The 13,994-nt window shown below is 46.1% G+C and overlaps 1 protein-coding gene across 1 annotated transcript; it reads left to right on the top strand.

Annotated features, from left to right (window-relative positions):
• Positions 1–12,036: 12,036 nt before the first annotated feature.
• On the top strand, positions 12,037–13,588 carry LOC119175448 (E3 ubiquitin-protein ligase MARCHF8). Its single transcript, XM_037426397.2, has 2 exons — positions 12,037–12,333; positions 12,424–13,588. The coding sequence occupies exons 1-2, from the start codon at positions 12,273–12,275 to the stop codon at positions 13,266–13,268; spliced, it is 906 nt and encodes a 301-aa protein (XP_037282294.2). The 5' UTR covers positions 12,037–12,272; the 3' UTR covers positions 13,269–13,588.
• Positions 13,589–13,994: the final 406 nt, after the last annotated feature.

The raw sequence follows: 13,994 nt of genomic DNA on the forward strand, positions 1-13,994 counted from the left end.
CGGGTACTGGCAAATAGAAGTCGACGAACGAGATCGGGAAAAGACGGCGTTTGTGACACCCGACGGACTCTACGAGTTCAAAATACTCCCATTTGGTTTGTGTTCTGCTCCCGCTACCTTCCAGAGGATGATGGACACTGTGCTCTCCAGCCTCAAATGGCAGTCATGTCTTGTCTATCTTGATGACGTAGTAATTTTTTCCACTACGTTCGAGCAGCACGTACAGAGATTGAGAATGGTACTGGACGCTATTCGTATGGCTGCACTTACGATCAAACCCGAAAAGTGCCACTTTGGATTCCGGGAGCTTCGGTTCCTCGGGCACATTGTCAGTTCTCACGGTGTCCGCCCAGATCCGGATAAAATCGCTGCGGTTGAAAATTTCCCAAGGCCAAGAGACAAAAAAGCTATGCGACGTTTCCTGGGGCTTTGTGCCTACTATAGGCGCTTCGTTGAGAACTTCTCCAAGATTGCGGAACCACTGACACGGCTTACGAAGGAAGGTGTACCATTTATCTGGCACCAAGAGCAAGAAGACGCCTTCTCTGAGTTACGACGGCGTTTGCAGTCACCTCCCATACTCGCTCATTTTGACGAAGATGCCAAAACAGGCATTCATACGGACGCCAGCAACGTTGGCCTCGGTTCTATTCTTGTTCAATGGCAGAACGGGGAAGAAAAAGTTATTGCTTATGCAAGCCGCACTCTGTCAAAAGCTGAGTATAATTATTCAGCTACGGAAAAGTAATTTCTCGCAGTTATATGGGCCATCAGTAAGTTCCGTCCATATTTATACGGTAGACCATTCCGAGCCATCAGTGACCATCATTCATTGTGCTGGGTTGCGAACCTCAAGGATCCTTCCGGAAGACTTGCTAGATGGAGCCTGCGTCTACAAGAATATGACATCACCGTAGTCTACAAGTCTGGCCACAAGCACAATGACGCGGACTGCTTGTCACGAGCACCAGTCCAGACCTCGTCTCCTGAGCATGAACAAGACTCCGCGTTTCTTGGAGCTGTGAATGTGTCGGAGATGGCTCATGATCAGCGAATGGACCCAGAATTACTTCTCTTCATTCAATACTTAGAGGGGCAGCAAGTCGAAGTACCGCGAGTTTTCGTCCGTGGACTACGTTCCTACGTCCTCCGCAACAACGTTCTCTATAAGAGAAACTTTCAACAAACCGGTGAAACGTTCCTACTGCTGATACCATCCTCACGGCGAGCGGAAATTTTAGAAGCGTGTCATGATGACCCATCGGCAGGTCACTTGGGCATTAGTAGGACTTTGGCAAGAATCCGCCGGAGATATTACTGGCCAAAATTGATGGATTCAGTACAGCATTACGTAAGATCATGTCGAGAATGCCAAACACGCAAAGTACCACCTCTAAAGCCAGCAGGTCTTTTGAAACCGATAGAGCCACCGAAAGTCCCGTTTGAGCAGGTCGGAATGGATTTGCTAGGACCATTTCCTATGTCATCGTTTGGAAAGCGCTGGATTGTTGTAGCAACCGACTACATGACCCGGTATGCCGAGACGTCATCTCTCACAAAAGGAACGGCAACTTAAGTGGCTCAGTTTTTTGTGACCCAGATAGTGCTGCGACATGGCGCACCTAAAGTCCTTATAACTGACAAAGGAACTGCGTTCACTGCCAGGCTAGTACAGTCTGTCATGAAGCTAACGCACACCGACCACAGAAGAACTACCGCATACCATCCGCAAACTAACGGGTTAACTGAAAGGCTGAACAGGACGCTTGCTGACATGATCGCGATTATGTGGACGTCGAGCATCGGACATGGGACACCATATTACCGTATGCTACATTTGCATACAATACCGCAGTACAAGAGACAACCCACTTCACGCCATTTCAACTTGTTTATGGTCAGACAGTAATAACATTAGACGCGATGCTGCCTGTCAACAGCACGAATGAAGAGGACCCTGACATAAGCGAATATGTAGAAAGGGCAGAAGAGGCGCGACAACTAGCACGGAACCGCATCATTCAACAGCAGGACGTCGACGCGCACCGTTACAATCTAAGACGAAGGGATGTTCAGTACTCCCCTGGAGACCAAGTGTGGGTTTGGACGCCTGTACGTGCACGTGGCCTATCAGAAAAGCTTATGCGGCGCTAATTTGGCCCTTACAGGGTTCTTCGTCAGCTAGGCCCATTAAACTACGAAGTGATCCCTGAAGGTCAAGTATGCACAACACGACGCCGGAATCTCCCGGAAGTTGTACATGTAGTACGGATGAAACCGTACTACGACAGAAACTGAACAAGTGAACTGACTCACGTCGTCTAACACAAGGACAAGTCCTATTGTTTAGAAACTGTCAGCCGGCTCTACGCATCGGGGCGATGCGTGCTAGGAGGGGGACTAATGCCACAGCTCGAACATCGCAGAAGACGCTGCCACATTTCGCGTTCGTAAAAGCCGCCAAGCAAGTAGCAAGAAAGCCGCGCCATGGAACGCCGTCCTGCTCGCGCCACGATGCTACGCCACGGGACCGGCACGAGACTCGAGGGGCAGAAGAAGAGACCAACGAAGTTGGAGTCAGCGAGTAAGAGGCATTCTTGGCTGACCATTTTTAGCTTTGAGTTTACGGGCACAAGTTCGCCCTAAATAAAGAGTTTATATAGTACCAGGTGCTATATTTATTCGTAACAATATTACAAAAAAGAGAGAAAGAAATATCGTAGAAATCCCGCATATCTGTGCGATTCGTTCAGTACCACAGTTCGCACCTTATACACATATGATTTTTTTTCATGATTCTGTTCACCATGAAACTTGGGACAGTCGATAAGCATAGTCAGGAAAGATTAGTGGCTGACGGCGCTTTGGGCTACACTGTGTTTACCGCGTGTACACATATGTTCTTGCACTAATAAAAATCTTATATAAAAGTTCAGCATAAATCTTTCATCGATAGATTGCGTCCATGACGGTGATACAACAAAAGCCTGGTTAATGGGACGACCATGTTTTTTTTTTTGTCAAACAAGAAATGTCCACTGCCTTCCGTCGGTCACTAACAACGCCACACAAAGTATGAAGCCAATGCAAAAAAGATAAACTTTTCAGTGAAGTCATAAGACATTATATATGAAGCATGCCATCTGAATATATTTTCAACGTCTGCGCTCTTCAAAGCGTTCTTAAATCTAAGTACACGGTTGTGCACGGTAACTCTGTTTCAAGTACAGTGTAAGTACCGAAGTCTAACAGTTTATGTGATAGTAATATTTCTATGTATAGCCGGGTACAACTTTCGAAGACAGGAGAGGCCCCGCCCAAAGCGCCGAAGCGCAGCAGCCAATTCGCTCCGTGACTAAAATAATCCCGCAAAAAAAATGTGACTACTTCTAAAACACGTATTTGTCGGTATAAATAAGATTTGTGTATTGTGACGAGTGCTTTAGTAAAACTGTAATGATGGACATGCTACAGCACATGCCGGATCGCACATGCCAATCAGTAACGTCCTTCATACATCATGCTCGATTTGTGAAGTGGCATCGAAACACATTTCAATGCTGGCATATCTGAACTGAAGCACTATTGCTCCCTGATTATCATTGGAGAGCTCAAAATGCTCATTTCAGGCAGCTAGACCTTCAGCTACCTTATCACACTGCTGCCAACAATCGGTCCTTTGGGAGATATTGGTCGTTCGGGAGAAATCTTTCGTTTGCGTGCTGAGCTGGAAACAACGAAGGCAGCATGTTCTCCGTCGGAAGGGTCACCGGACGTCCGGCTCATGACGTCACCTGAAGTGCGCGCCTATCGGCAGAGGCACGTGTGCATCCGCGTTTGAGGGGAAAATGCCGCTGCCTTCTAAAGTTGTACCAGACTATAGTGGTACCACGGCCAGATAAACACAACTAAGGATCCTCACTTGATCGACAAACTACAGTGGCGTAGTTGTACACCTACCAACAGCGCGCAAGTGCATGGCCTACAGACTAGAGCCCCCCCCCCTTTTTTTTTTACAACCAAGTTGCTATAAAACGCTTCATTCACACAGCATTTAATAGTCCTTTTGTTTGGGAGGATGCCAAGAGCATTTTACGATGTGCTTGAAACAGAAATGGGCACGCACTCTGAAATTATTTCGGTGAATAAACGGTACGACGACAATAAACAGCACTCTAGAAAGTTGCACTCGCTGATCTTATTACAATAGATTAGCAGCCGAGCAAGACCAAATGCTTACGACGTCGTTTCAGACATACGTATAAACAGTTACACTCGCGCTGACATGACCGGACAAACCACACTTTGAGAACTTGCATGACATACGCGCACACACGGAGGCACGTACATAACAACGCGATGTGGCTAGCAGACGACGCAAGGACCAATATACACTATGGCCTCCAAGATGGCGGACGCGTCCCTTATCTTGGAGGCCTTGTCCACACTTCTTCGTTTTGGCCATTCGCCACCAGGCGGTGACTCAGCTCGATCTCGTGGCCCAGTTTGAACAGAGATATTCTTTAATGGTCTATTTTTCGTATGTGCGTAAGCATAATAGACCCTCTACTTTCATTTCTGACTAAAAACAGCTGATTGTCGTCCTAGCTCTTATACGACGAATGTAAAGCGGTGGTTGTTTTTACGAGAGAACAGCTCACATAATTTGCGGCTCTTAAGATAAGTATTTTACAGTGATGAAAATTGTATTTTTGATCTTCATACCATATGGCATAGGGTGTCCGGGACATCGCAGTACTCGCAGATGTACGAGTGCTCAGTTGGTGAGATGCGGTGTAGTAGCGTACCGTGAATGTATAGGTGTTAGCGCCACTGAGTAGGTGTTACTGTCTCTTCCCTAGTCAAAGCTTTGGAACCACTACACTTATCAAAGAGCAGTGGGAGGCCAATTTATCGTACCCAGGCCTGGACAGTCAGTAAAGCCTGGTTCAATTGGTGCAGGAGATGGCGAAGGCTTGTGGTACCTAGAATAAGGAGGCCGCCCACCTTGGGCGCACAGTGCGCTTGCTCAAATAAAAGTTCTCTCTCTCTCTCTCTCTCTCTCTCTCTCAATTTAGCCTCAAAATTCCAAAAAAAACACTTTAGTGAACATTAAAAAGTAAAAGTGTGAGGTTCACACTCGCAACTGTGCTAGGAAAGCAAAAAAAAAATCACTTTTTAACGTGGGTATCTGACAGAAAATAAGCGACAGCCGGGTATTCCTGCAAACTTCATTTGTTGGCCCTTGACATTCCGTGTTGGCCGGATACAAGCGTAATTAACGTAGTATTTCTACTGTGACACCTATCGACGGTCACGCGTTTCAATTCTATAGGTCAACTTCCTAAAAAGTCGCGTGCACTACAAATTTCCTCTTTTCGTAACTGGGTAAGAAACACTCCCTCTAAGCAACAGTACCTCGTGGTGCGTCCGCACGCGCTAGTCAGCTGTTCACCGAGCATGGACCTAATGCGACAAGAGTATGGTGACGTCTGTCTCTGTATACTTGCTATGGAAGGTATAGTACGCACAACAGGAAACCAAAACTGCACCCCAAAATATTTCCCGGTTTTCAGTTCTTTTACAATACTAAACAAAACGCAGTTGGCTTTGTATCACTATTGGCAGCAGAAAAATAGAAGCCCGGCTTTAAAGAGTTCGCAAATCTTGGCACGCTTCACAACTGTTTACCTTAGCCACTGCGTCTTCACAGCTTTGCTGATCGTCATAACTTTCAACCCTTCAGGTGTCTCAGAAAAAGGTGTTCACTCGAAGTTTTAAAACCTTGGAGGACGCTTGAACTTCGCCTTCAAAAGTAGAACGTGATAGCGTGACCGGGCGCCACGCGCATCGCCATCTGAATTACCATAGCTTGGGTTCGGTTCTCGGCACATGCCTCGACCCATGCCGTAAGGACACGAACGACCGTGCGCGTACCATTGACCGTTTCAAAGTGAACTGGAATGCCTACTGTAAATGCAGTTGCTAAGGGCTCACTACGCTATATTTCTTCCTTTCGCAAATCAGCGAAGAGCTCAGTAAGGTTCCGAAAGGCAACATGTGAACCTACGCAGCTGTTGCCTTGGTTGATGACTTTCCTCACAATGATGTATAACTATGTATGAGTGCTTTTGAGTGGGCCTTTAAAACACCCATTCGTTGTGTATTCAGATGTTTGGACGCCTGGGGCGATTTTGTGCGCTTCTTCCACGAAATATTACTTACGTTAAGCAAACTCCTTAAATTATGACATTCATTGGATGTTTTTTTACTGAAATAGTTTCAATAAATGTTGCTCCTCTGTCGTAGAAACGATGTGTGCCTCGCAGACAGCGGGGGTTTGATTCTCCGTCGCACCCGAACATTTTTAACACTTATTTTAATAACATTTTTCTTGACTTTTTTTGCTGGTGACGGAAAAGAAAAGCTAAACTCTTTCCTGGTTTGAAACATGAGAGTCTTTTGAAAAAAGTTTTTGAATTTGGCCCAAACCAACATCTGATAACAGTACAAATCATCTGTTGGTTCACATGTGCCGAACTTATTGTAGAGAACACCGCAACATTACGACGCTACCGAGTTTGAAGCAAAACGCTTCGGCTGATATTTTTGTTTTAAGGGAGTCCTGCAACACTGTTTGATCATGGTCAGAAAACGATGTTGTTTGGAAGTCGAGGCTCCCGAGTACACGCGAGCCAAACATTATAGCGCAGCACACAGCCTAGAATTTACAATAAATTCTCAAAATCTGCTTAAAAAATCATTTTCTATTTTCTCGACAAATGACGCTACCGACTCCGAAATCCCTGCGTCACAGGCCAAATATCATCTATTGGCTGATTTGAGCATGGCACACTCGGTCGTTTTGGGGGCCGCCGTGAGAGGCCGCGACTTATCCATGCATGCTCGCGTGATCACACTGAAAAGCCGACCATTTAAAGAAAAAAAATGGAGAGAAAGTCCTTGAGGTTATGAGAGGCGCGTGACATATTTCCTTCTCCCGTGCCATGCATCCCTCCTTGCTTAGGTTCAGCGCCTTCGTTGGAACGAGACAAGAGGAAATGCTATTGCAGCGTGCGACCAATCTTTGTAACTCCGCTTCTGCGGGACGAATTCTAAAAAAAAAATTGCGGTGGCAGCGAGTTCATTATATGGCTACTTGGAAAAGTGTTACATGGCTCCTTTAATATCGTTGCCCGCTTTCCATTCCATGTATCTTATCAAAAAGATGCCAGTGAATGACATCGTGTCTCTTTTTTTGCTCGTGGTCCGTCTGCAAGTCAGAGGGCTGAATGCCATTTGTCGGATACATGAACAAAATAGTGTTGCCGACCGAGGCATCGGCGATCATCAGCAGGTGTAATTACGGATGTCAAATCATAATCACGATCCTTCTGTATGCAGGCGCTCGTTCCCACATGTGCAGGTGTCAGTTATTTTGCTGGTCAACCCTAATAGTAGGTGTGCGCAAGTGTGTATGTGAACCACCTAATGTACTGAAAGAGGGGAACAATGTCTGCTTTTAACTCAAGAGTAACTGTTGCGTCATTGTTCAAAGAGCAGAGTTATGGCCACCAAGGTTTTTGGTGATAATGGTGGCACAAGACCCTTGATGTTGCATTGTAAGTACTGCTTACTTCCCAACTCTCCTCTCGCAAAGCCAGGGGTCAAATGCAAGCCATTATAGAAAGCACGTCAACGCTTCAATTTTGGTTTTCTTTCATTATTATATTGTGCTACATTTCTTAGATTCTACGAAAAAAATACGGGGGAACCAGAGGGGGGGGGTGACTGAAATTAATTTTGGCTCACGCCTAATGGGGAACCTTTCCCCTACCTGTGGTCATCTGTGTGTCTGCTCGCTTAAAAAACAAAGTACGCGCGAAACGCCACTTGCACTGAATTTCATGTGCTTGCAACTCTCATATAACTACTTTCACAGATTCACTAGATGCTTATTATATTCTTTGTGAGAACATAAAAAACGAACGTTACCCGAATTACGGAGCGCAAGAAATATGTCATTAATAGCACTAATTCTTTAATTAAGATTGCCTCTTTATTGCCCCCTTTTTTAGGTATGGTGTGCCTGTTCGGTCGGTCTCAAAAATGAAGTCAAGTTCAGCCCTATTTTTTATCCGGGATCCGTCCACTGAAGTCATCACACTGATCATTCAGCCTCTATCATAACAAAGTGAGCCGATTCAGAAGTCTGTATAATACATTTGTGCAGTATTGCTATCACAATCTGACGTTGAAAACAATCTGACGTAGGTTTTTCTCGACGCAAGCTCTTACAGCTCTCTACTTGTACAATATTATTATAACTACGGGCTCGTTACCGGCTCTGTTTTTCACAAAATAACACACACAAAAATCGCTTAGCTATTCTCACTGCAACAAGTCTGAACTGTAAGGCGCAACATTCTTCACAAATACACACAAGCTTTTTTTTTTTAGCATTCGGCCAGCATCTTGCACTGGCAATCATACTCAATGGTTTGTGCCCAAATTTTAGTGTGTTTTGACGTTTTATTTCCTTTGGCATTGCACAAATGTTTACTCTAGGGTGCAAGTATATTCCGCATGAGTGAGACCATACAGTATGTCAACATTAGTGTCACTATATGACTGGACTGTATCTTGTGTCAACGGTAGTGTCGTTATTCGATGAACTATGGACTTTGTGCTTATGCAATTTTTTCATCGGCTGACAGAATTATATGAGCTGCATTTATATTCAATTTTAAGTAGTTTCTAAGTAGATTATAAGCAGCCAGTATATATGAAAGCACCATTAACCTAACGGTATAATGAAATCAAAGCAAAGCGGACGCTATTTGTCACTTCTTTGTCACATTGTAACAATTCTCACTTAAATTGAATGAAATAAAAGTGGACTAGAAATCATTTCTTCTTTCAGTTGGATGCGAACCCACAACCTTCCAATCAGACGTCCGGTGCTCTACCATTTGAGCTACAACGGAGGGTGAGCTTCCTCGTTCACTTTTTTTATAGGGTATTAGTGTGCGCTGAATACCTGGGAGTATTGGCTGGCGCCACTCCTATAGCCCAGGCTGCGAGTGTGGCACACTCTGTTTTGCCGGTAGGTGTCACGAGGCACGGAATCTTTAAATCTATTCGATTCACCCAAAGGTTCTCTGCACCTTCTGCACGTTTTCACGGTGCGCTGCACCTCGCTCCTCGGTTCTCAAAGGTACAGCGCCGCCCCCTGCACCTGCGTCCTCGATTGTACAGGGTGTTGGTTAGGTGTCGCCATGGTGCCGTGAACCTTTGCACCTTCTAGCGCGAGGGCGCACCGTTTTGGTGCAGCCTCGCACATTGCTGTTGCACGCTCGCAGTCAACACCTTGAGAAGTTGAGGCATGCCTGTGGGACGTCGTAGACATCGACGGTGTGCCGACGGAAAATTTTTCTGATCGTGGACAATCTTGGCGTGATACTTCTAGGCGGTGATGCTGAACTCTACGCTACAGCAGGTAATTGTGCAGAAGTGCTAGCATTCTTGACAAGTTCGCTGAAATGCACGATGGGGACATTTCTTCGTTGTTCATTGTTCTTCTTTTTTTTAGATGACAGAACATTGCGGGTTGTATGTGCGTCGGGCCAACTTGCCACCACTGGCTCGACAAACGGGCGTGATACGCCTACAACGCTGCAAGACCAGGCGATGCCGACGACGCAAGCGGCCACAACAGCAGCTGCGAGCTTCGTCAGAGCGCTGATCACAGTACTGCATGTTGCGACAACTCTGACGAAGTGCTGTGTAGCGGAAGAAAGATGAAGTTTCTTGTTGATAAAGATAACTTCGGAAACAACGGCAAAAAGGCACTTGACCTCGTAGTCAAACTAACGGACCACAACTTCCTCGTAGTACCTAGATGTGCGGTGACAATCGCTGCGCACCAGTTGAGCACTGATTTGACACAACACTGCGTCCAGTTCCTCGCCTTCACTGTCGAATTCAGCTATTGCTATGACAACGTGGAATAGCAAAACACCACTAGTGTATCATGCCCCTAGTAAGATAGCGGCCGCAGCCGCCATTTTTTAGTGGGAACGGCTTCACTCCTGGCAATAATTTCCAGTCCAGCAATTTTTTTAATCCTCTTTACAAATGCCTTGCAAAACAGTGGACGAGGGAGCCCCCTCCGTTGTAGCTCAAATGGTGTAGTATTGGACGTGTTATAAAAAAAGTTTGGAATCTCACCGACGGACAGGGTGGTTTTTTGTTCATTTTAATTTATTTCTTTATCAGCGGAAAGCTTTACAATACAGATAAGAAACCCCTAATAGTGTCCCCTACGCTTTTCTTGGTCTAATTGTTTTGATTTTATTAGCTTATATTACAGAAAACCAGGCCCTCGGACAAACAACCTAAACAAGACATATTTATAATTTCAAGTTATATTTCAAGCCAGCCTCACCCTCCTCTATCAAAGTCAACCCTCTCCAGCGTACTGACACAGCTCCTCACCTAACCACGTGAGAGTGAGGGTATTAATGGTGGGAACAGCCTCATATTTTCGGAACCCTCATGCACGACGTGTTCTCTGATGATTGCCGGTAAATCATAGCAAGATGCTTTTCTATTTCTTTTTCTCTTTCTTTCTTTTTTTGTGCGTAGCACATCAGGAGCCCGGCTTGTCGTTCATCAATTGCCTCATGTCGCACGGCCACGCAGTTGTCAATGCGAGCCGAAAATAAGACTATATCATTGCTCAAAATCTGTGAGACATGTGCGAACAGTTTACAGAGCAATGTAGGCTACAGGAATAACCAAGAATTGATCGGAATGTATTACGTAAAATCACGAAAAGCGCTTCAGAAACACGCGGCTGATACCCACGCCACGCAAGAGAGGGTGCCCCCGCCTCGGCAAGTGCGCAATTTACGACGTGGTAGCAAGCGCCATGGCAACAGCAGGGTTACCCGTGCTGCGCACGTCCTCGGGTTTCATGGTATACTGAAGCTGCATTAAGTGCCGTGTTTAGAACTACACCAAGGACTACAAGGACGACATGAGACTTGGATTTCTTTCATATCACTGTCTGTCGCAGTTCCATCGCAATAGAGGGTCGGCGTGCAAGCACGGACACAGAAAAAAGAGAACGCGCTGGAGGCGGAAATACTGTTGGCCCGTGTGCTCAGATTTGAGTGCACGTTAAAGAACCTCAGGTGGTCGAAATTTCCGGAGTCCTCCACTACGGCGTCTCTCATAATCATATGGTAGTTTTGGGAAGCTGAATTCCACATATCAATCAAATCAAAAGAGAACGTGCCAGCACCGACCACGTATTTTTGCAACTGCACGTACGTAATATTTAGTAAACCTTATAGTCGCACACTGATCTACGCACCACGCTTGTCTGAAAATATAATTGTTGGGATCTTACGTCCCAAAACTGCGATCGGATTATGAGGGACGTGGTAGTGGAGGGCTCCGAAAATATTCATCATATATATGATGCATCTAAATCTCAGTACACGGTATTTTATAGCATTTCGCCTATGTAGAAATGCTGCTGTCGCGGCCGGGATTCGATCGTACGTCCTTCGGGTTAGCAGTCGAGCTCCATAGCCACTATACCATCATGATTGTTTGCAATATATAACTGGTGGTGTCATTTATTTTAACAGCAGCGGTACCATTCGATTAAGGCGTGGCGACACGTTGGTAACGCACTCGACGTTCGGCCATGTGGTTATGCATTTCCATGTTTTAGCAACTATATGCGGGTCATGTATATACGTGCTCAAAACCGCCCACACATGTGTCGCTGCTTAGGATGTTTACTGTTTGCAAACTGATGGAAATTAGGTGATGGCACACTGGAATTTGGCACATGCACAGCAGATAAGCGGCCCGAGAAGCTGTCATAGTTCCCTGTGGCACAGCTGCTTCTATATCATGATTAGATCGGAATCATTAAAAAAACTGATCAACACATCTCTTGTGCTCAGCAGCTTCACGTTTGATGTAGGCTACAGAGGGGGCAGAAGCCGCCGACATCAATCGGTGTACACGAATACTGCGCATGCCTGTATGTTGTTCATCGCGCTGTTACACTACGAAAGATTGCAAGATATGCTGAGTTAGCGTTTCATTATGCAAGCGAGAAGGTGTTGGTTTTCACAGCTTTGCATTCGCGATCATACTGCGCTTCACCACGGAAGAGACTTGTGCAAAGACCAGTGTCAGCTGCTTTGTGCAGCCTTTCGCGTACCTTTTACCCACAGAAGCACAACACTATGCCCAATGACCAGCACGTGAATCCGAAAGAGGACACAAGCATGGCTTCCCTGCAATCAGGTAAAAATAGTTACCGCTGCACGTCTTGTCACGCAAATGCTTAAACGCCGCGAATGCCATACCACCCCACTAACTTCCCTCACGTTTCAGCCCCCAGGGAAGAGAAGTGCCTCGTGCCCTCGTCCTTGCCCTGTGACACCGAGCCATCAATGTTACCTGTGGCGAACGACCAACCTGCTTCCAAGAACTCGAGCCAAAATGATAGAGATGACGAGGTGACATGCTCCCAGGACAATAGAACGCCATCACTGCCAGCGCCTGCACTGGTAAGCGGCTCCGAGAATGAACCCGCGGATGACAACGCCTCGCAAGATACGCCCACTGATAGCTCCAACGAGGATGGGAGCAACGGGCCCATGTGCCGAATCTGCCATGAAGGCGACCAAGAAGAAGCACTCCTGTCACTTTGCAAATGTTCTGGCACCATAGGCTCCATGCATGTGTCCTGCCTCGAACAGTGGATTAACCAGAAGAAGGTGGACTCCTGCGAACTCTGCGGTGAGCGTTTCCCACTGGAGGCCCAACGCAACGACGTGCTCAGGTTCATCCGGTGGGTTTTCAACAGCAGCATGCCGCTGCGGCGAGCTTTGCTGTGGGACTTTTTATGCTCGGCCGGCTTGATAATTCTCACTATATTTTTGATCATTTTTTCTCTGTACTGGGTGGTGTCTGAATGGCACGAGTTGAAGACTGTTTGCAGTTGGGGTTATAACAGCCTAATAGTGTATGTGTTCATCTGCTGCTTACTCTATTTATACGTAATTATGATGGACAGGTTAGGCAATTGGCAAATTACGTTCCAGGCATGGCAGTCTTCGCACTCGGTGCGCCGAATCTTGGTAGTGCCGTCCCAAAGAGAAGTGAATGTTGGTCGTATAAACGATGGGCGGGCAGCCGCAGGGCCAGTGACACCGGGTCTGCGTCACCGCCGCTAGCATCAACCGATGACGGAACGCCACGAAGGCGGCGACAAATTCAAACCGCTTCAACCATCACGGAGAACTCTTGGCAAGAATAATTCATATGTATAGTGACGACGTGCTTAAAGCCAGCAATGGTTTTAGGTCTTCGCGGAATTTGTGGTTTGTCAGCGCTTATGACATCAGTGTTATTCATGAGTCTTGCATTAGATGATGTTACGCTATATTATACAATTCATTTCCTGTGCATGTGCTAGATACTCAAGTCATCATCTGTTTCTTTGGCATTTAATTACTCCCCGTACTCGGAATAAAAACATGGTTTTAGTCTATCATGAGGCGTGTATACTTAACTGTAATATGCACTACCTTGAGCAGAATGAAAGAGAACACGCGCATGATGACCTTGAAGTGTGGTGGCGATTCTTATTTTTTAAAGGGGCGGGGGTTGCAGGAAAAGGCAAAGAATAGGTAGGAAAGCGATGAAGGAGTGCAGGATAAACGGTCTCTACGTGAGGACCCTTTAACCGAAACACTCGTAAAGGATCGGGATAAAGGAGAGATTGAAAGAGAAAAGAATATGGTAGGAAAAATAGGAAAGAAAAAAGCGGAAGGGGAAACGAGAGAAAAAGAAAAGGCTGTGACTCGCGAAGAGAAGCGCCGGTTAAGCGTGGCGAGTGCATGGCTTGAAAAAGCTGCGCTGAGTAGGGTCGATTGGGCAGTGCGGCAACAATCTTCGCG

This window comes from Rhipicephalus microplus, chromosome X (genome assembly GCF_043290135.1).
Source record: "Rhipicephalus microplus isolate Deutch F79 chromosome X, USDA_Rmic, whole genome shotgun sequence".
Lineage (NCBI taxonomy): Eukaryota > Metazoa > Arthropoda > Arachnida > Ixodida > Ixodidae > Rhipicephalus > Rhipicephalus microplus.

Coding starts and splice junctions, on each gene's coding strand:
- LOC119175448 (XM_037426397.2), top strand. CDS start 12,273: ATGCCCAATGACCAGCACGTGAATCCGAAAGAGGACACAAGCATGGCT. Junction 12,334..12,423: donor CATGGCTTCCCTGCAATCAG/GTAAAAATAGTT, acceptor CTCACGTTTCAG/CCCCCAGGGAAGAGAAGTGC.